Source organism: Palaemon carinicauda, chromosome 23 (genome assembly GCF_036898095.1).
Source record: "Palaemon carinicauda isolate YSFRI2023 chromosome 23, ASM3689809v2, whole genome shotgun sequence".
Taxonomy (NCBI): Eukaryota; Metazoa; Arthropoda; class Malacostraca; order Decapoda; family Palaemonidae; genus Palaemon; species Palaemon carinicauda.
Genome location: NC_090747.1, coordinates 11,886,381 through 11,892,471, shown reverse-complemented (window position 1 = coordinate 11,892,471; position 6,091 = coordinate 11,886,381). Strand labels below are relative to the sequence as shown.

Genomic DNA, 6,091 nt, shown 5'->3' with positions numbered 1-6,091 from the left:
CTTTTTAAGAGTAACTATCCGTACAGAAGGAAAATCCTGGAATCAGCCATCATAAATCAATCAAACACAATGAACCTATCTGGGGGCCAATGGAAAGCTGACAAAGTGGACAATACTCTTCTCAACCCTATCATTAAGAAGATAATCCACGGAGACCGACCACCAGACATGCATCAGAGGTCAAGACTTCCTCCGAGCGGCTCAACAATAAGAAGAGGCACCTGGATGTAATTAAATTTGGCTAATCCTTCCAGCAATTCTAACAACTATAGAACAATTGAACACACCCTTTTGCTTTCATATATAAACCGTCACTCTCCACTGTAATCCTCATTTTTACTTTACGTCTTGAAGAGGGTCGATGTTTATTGACCGAAATATAGTGTGATTTATTCATATTTCCTGTGTTTCTTTTATGGGCCTATTTGAAAAAACATATATATATATATATATATATATATATATATATATATATATATATATATATATATATATATATATATATATATATATATATATGTATATATATATATATATATATATATATATATATATATATATATATATATATATATATATACATATATATATATATATATATATATATATATATATATATATATATATATATATATATATATATATACGTATATATATATATATATATATATATATATATATATATATATATATATATATATACATATATATATATATATATATATATATACATATATATGTATATATATATACATATATATATATATATATATATATATATATATATATATATATATATATATATATATATATATATACATATGTATATATATATATATATATATATATATATATATATATATATATATATATATATATATATATATATATATATATATATATATAATGGATTTTGAGCGAAGCGAAAAATCTATTTTTGGGTGAGGTATTCATGTCGTCCTGATGGAATTTCCTATTAGGTAGCTTTCTATGGTATATTTGACTACAGTGATATTCCTAGAGAATTTTACCTTAAAGTATCCAGAATTCTAACTCCTGGAGCGAATATCCCTAAATAATCCCACAGGGAATGAAACGAGAATGAAAAGTGAGCCGCTCATAAGTCATCTCTCCTATTCCGTTTCCAGTGTGTATCTGATGAAGGCGGTAGTGCCCTCTTTATTCCTTGTAGCGATATAGGAGGTGTTACAGATACTGTACTATAGGGAGGGGTCAACAGGCCCTTTTACAATAAAAAGAAGGGCGGGTCCATCAGGACGACATGGCTACCTCACCCAAAAATAGATTTTTCTCTTCGGTGAAAATCTATTTTTTGGGCTCAGGCCATGTCGTCCTGATGGAAGTTTACCAGAGCATTACTTTTATCTGTGAATTCTCAATCAGTGCCGTACTCTCAAGAAAGTATTTTCCTTGTCCGCCTAGACCTAGAGACCTATGATGTTACCGTCATATATCATTATCATCTAAGCATAAACTATGTTAGTGCTTCCTGCCCCCTACAGGGAAGAGTCGTACTAGACTCTGGAAAAAGTCTCGAGGAGTACATAAAAATTTATGGATGACAAAATGACCTGCCTGTATAGTGGTCTCACCCTATGCAATATAAAGCAAAGTTTGTATAAGAGTCACCAATGTCAGAATGAATTTGTGACACCTTCCCCAATGCGACTACTCATATAAACTATTGGATAATCGTTGTATCCGCATCGAAACAAATTTTGCCTCTTTACCACCAACCCGTTATGGTACCGTGTCAACCCTTCCAAGGAAGGGTTAGAGTTAGTGGACTTTTGATTGAATCAGGGAACAGTCTCGAAAGACATACAATGATAAAAATATCCCTATTTTAATCTTAATGCTCAGTATATTTCTAATAATATGAGTATGGGCGAAAAAGACGCAGGGTTCACTATGAACTAGTTTATTAAAATATAATAAACGAACATATCAAATCACATTTATAAAATCTATAAAATGTGGATGATATGCGTAAAAGCATAAAGAAAAACAGTCAACAGAAAATATTATTTCATCTACTAGGAAACAGATTTGCCACTTCAAGAGAATTATTAATAATAATGATATAGTCTGTTTCCAATGATTAAAGAGATTTTAATGAAGAGGCAACTTTCCTCGGATCCTGACTAACGGGAGTAGTGTCTGGATCCATTATGCGAATAACACGGGTGAATTTCGCCCTTAGTTTTTAGATAACTTTGAACCCAGGGTTTCTCTTCTGAACAGCTGTCCTCCCATAAAGTCTGAAGTTCTATGAAGATAGACCTTTAGGCACTCTACTGGACATATAGATGCATCTTCCTCCATAGGGCAGATTCTCTAGGGACCCCACCTGTGGGCGGGTAGCTTGTTCCTGGTAAGAAACGTTGGGTCTGGAAGTAGATTCAGTTCTACCTCCAACAACTGGACATGGCCTTCCTCTCTAGAGAGAGCCACTATTCACTAAATTTGGCCCCAAGGCGAGTACAAACAGAAATATGACTTAAATTCAAAACCTTCTAAGCACACTCCTCATTGTTCATTATTTATACCAAATGAAGAATCATATCTAATGACCAAGCAAATGATCTTTGGAAGCGCTGAAAGGCTAGTTCATTAAGAACGTCATTAGAGAGGTCGACCTGTAGGGCATACGGTATCTGATTTGTCAATGCAGGCTTGAACAATAGAATTATGTAGGCTGCTAAACCTTGCTCATGAAGGTGAATGAAGAATGATAAATAGGAATCTGTCGGGATTTCTTTCGGTTTCTTCACCTTGACAAAGGATAGCTATTTCTTCCCTGAAGCCTCATAATGTCTTCTGGTTTACTCCAAAAGTCTAAACCGACTCTTAAACACCGATTCTTTTTCTCATTGTTAAGGAGATGTAGGTTTCGTGTTTTCTGTGATGGACCAAAGACAGTCGACTTCTGTACTCGCTGAGACAGGGATAGATCCGGTAACGGTATGAATTTTAATCGTAGTTCCAATGCCAGAGGGAACCACATGCCATTTGGCCTTTTGTGGGCCACTATTGCAGCTTTCCCTTTGAAGGATCTCAGCATATCGAGGACCTTCAAAAGGAGGTGTGCGGAGGGAACAGATAGATACTGGACCATCTGTTCCACTCCAGGGACATAGCGTCCACTGCCTCCGCTAACGGATCCTCATAGGGGGACACGTAACGAACTATTTTCTTGTTGTCTTTCGTCGCAAAGAGGTCTATCTGCAGCTCTGGGACTTGACTTGACATGAAGGAGAACGATCCTGCGTCAAGGGACCATTCTGACTCTATAGGTGTAAACCTAGATAGAGCGTCCGTTGTCACATTGCGGAACCCTTGAATGTGAACTGCTGACAGGTGCCATTTCTTCACGCGTTTGATGAATATGTTCTCCAAACTCCTGTTGTATCCTTAAGCTGTGCTTTTAGCACTGGATCTGTTATTGAAGCAAACTGTAGAGAGCCGGGCATTCTCTCCTGTTCGCATCTTGATATCCGTTTGGATTTCAACAGTCTCTTGACAGATCCTGCTACTTCTTTTCTCTTCTTACTAGGAATGGAAAGCCGATGTGACTCCAAATTCCAGTGGATTCGCAACCACCAAAATTTTTGAGCTGGAGAAAGAAGACACTTTTTGATGTTGATCTTGAATCCCAGATGTTCCAGGAACTGGATCACTATCTTAGAAGCTTGCATGCATTCTGTCCTGGATGCTACCCACACCAGCCGGTCGTCCAAGTAGGCTACTACTTGGACCTCCTTTAGGCGTAATTGGTGGACGGCTGCGTTCGCGAGCTTAGTGAAAATCCTTGGGGCCATGTTTAGCCCGAAAGGCATGGTTCCGAAGGCGTAAAGTTATCAATAGAACTTGAAGCCCAGGTAGGGCAAGAGGTGACGATTAATTGGAACGTGCCAATAAGCGTCAAACAAGTTGAAGTGTGAGCATTCTGAACTTGTAGTTCACTATAAACTTGTTGAGTGGCGACAAGTCTAGAATGATTCTGAGTTTTTCTGAGTCCTTCTTTGGAACAAAAAACAGCCTTCCTTTGGAATTTGACGGACTTAATCTTCCAGATTACTCTTTTGTCTAAGAGCTCTCGGACACATTCTTCCAGAGCGGGGGTTGAGTGTTGGAAGAATTGAGGAAATTTAGGTGGAGGACTGCTCCATCGCCAACCTAGTCCATTCTTATTTAGGCTGTGGGCCCAGGGATCGAAGGTCCAGCAAACCCTAAAAGGCTGTAATCTCCCTCCTACTGGAAGTATCTACTTCTGCTGTTGTGGACCTGAGGCCTTGCCTCCTTGACCGCGTCCTCCATGGGATCCCCCTCCTCTTGAAGGGCGTCTAGAAGAACCTCTGGCTGTTCCTCTGGCTCTCGAACGAAAGGAAGAAGTCTGCCTTTCGGAGGCTGGGTTAAGAACTGGCGACTGTGTCGCCTTTTGTTGAGGTACCAGCTGGTATTTGGTCGGAGGTTGTGCCACTATTTGAGGCACCTCAGTCACAGGAAGATGTTGTTGATGTTGTTGTCGGTAGGGTTTAGCCGAGCAAGCGGATGGCCTAGGCCTTTTTGTCTTCCTCTTGAGTTGGGGACCCTGTTCCGGAGAAGACTTTCTCTTAAGATCTAGGCCCCACTTTTTGAGAAGGTTCTTTGCAGCGGCCTTGTCTACTACCTCTTTAACCACTTCATTGGGAAAGAGGTCTTTACCCCAAATACGAGAGGAGATCAGTTACCTCGGTTCGTGCCTCACCGCAACCGAGGGGAGCATGAACTCTCTACAGGCTCTCCTAGCTTTAATAAAGCTATAGAAATCCTTCGTAACTGTGGCCAGATGGGTTTTGGCCACAACCATTAACATGTTCTGGTTCTTGGGGTCACTTTCCATTGTTTCTAGTGTCGTTTGCAATGACACCGATGCCGCAAGTCTTTCCTTTGTCTCTTGCTCTCTACGCAAGAGAACCTCCGACAGTTTTGGAAGCACCTCACCGAACTAGCGTTCAGCAATAACAGCTTCCAGTTTCCCGACTGAGAAGGTAAGGTGCACGTCGTTCCAGTCTTCTTGGTCCAAGGGCAAGGTCAGAGATAACACCTTGCACTCGTCCAAGGAGGGGCATGGTTTCCCTGCCTACACCGCTTTTAAGGCTGACTTATATCCCTTTTCCAAGAAGGGAAAGGCTCTGGTAGGAGAGGGCACAAAGGAGGGAAGCTTCTTACTCAAGGCGGGCACCTTTGAGTTAGTGAAGCCCCTCTCTTTCATCAAGCTCGTTAGTAACGTCTGAGCTTTACTATGGTAAAAAAAATATAACCTTCGGCTCTGTCTCCTCCTTTAAGGCTGGCTCCTTCCTAAGACGGACATAGTAGTTCGGATAAGAATCTTTGTTGGGCCAAAATTCCACTTCTTCCAGGGGAATTGCTCCCAACTTTCCTGAGATCACGATCTCCCCGGCTCTCATTGGCATGTGTTCAGCATACCTCCAAGGATTGGTATCCGAGCACAAAGGAAGATCCTTCACGCTGAGCCGCTTCTGGGGCCCACGTGATGCTGCAAGTCTACGTAACTCCAGTGTTATTGCAGCTTGCTTCTCATGATTCTTCCTTTGAATTTCTTGGATCATCTCAACAATGGAAGAAAGAGTCTTTCCCAGTTCATCTGGGATAGCAGACGATGTAGAAGGAACAGGTTCTGTGTCCAGAACCGATGTAACCGACACTTCGTCGATTTCTTCCTCTTCTACTTGAGGAGCCTGGAACAGCTCCTCCTCCTGATCTTCTCCTAGAAGGTCCTTCTCAGTAGAATCTGACCCCTCCGACATCCTATCGTCCAATTAAATGTCTTGAAGGGCGGCTGAGACTTCAGAATCTACAGGATTCTGGGCAATTGGTATCTCCACCTGAGGCTGGGGGATGATTGCATCAGCCGATGCTTTAGGGAAAACGTAGGCCCTCAACTTCTCATTTGGAAGGTAGGGACCTGAGGGGTTTTTCTGAAAACCCCTCACCCCGGATAGTAATGTTTCCCTGGCAGCACCCCTTGACTCCGTTGATTTAGGGGCGTCAAAAGCCTCGGTAA

General features: G+C 41.0%; 1 protein-coding gene across 1 annotated transcript in view; it reads right to left on the bottom strand.

The window, feature by feature from the left end:
* Window positions 1-4,275: 4,275 nt before the first annotated feature.
* The window catches only part of LOC137617426 (SCAN domain-containing protein 3-like), an 8,189-nt gene continuing 6,373 nt past the window's right edge, over window positions 4,276-6,091 (bottom strand). Inside the window, exons 4-6 of the mRNA XM_068347453.1 lie at window positions 6,050-6,091; window positions 5,518-5,671; window positions 4,276-4,417 (exon numbers count right to left, since the gene is read on the bottom strand). The exon at window positions 6,050-6,091 is cut by the window's right edge and continues 154 nt beyond it. Of these exons, the coding sequence (XP_068203554.1) occupies window positions 4,276-4,417; window positions 5,518-5,671; window positions 6,050-6,091 (338 nt within the window). The remainder of the gene's footprint in view (window positions 4,418-5,517; window positions 5,672-6,049) is intronic.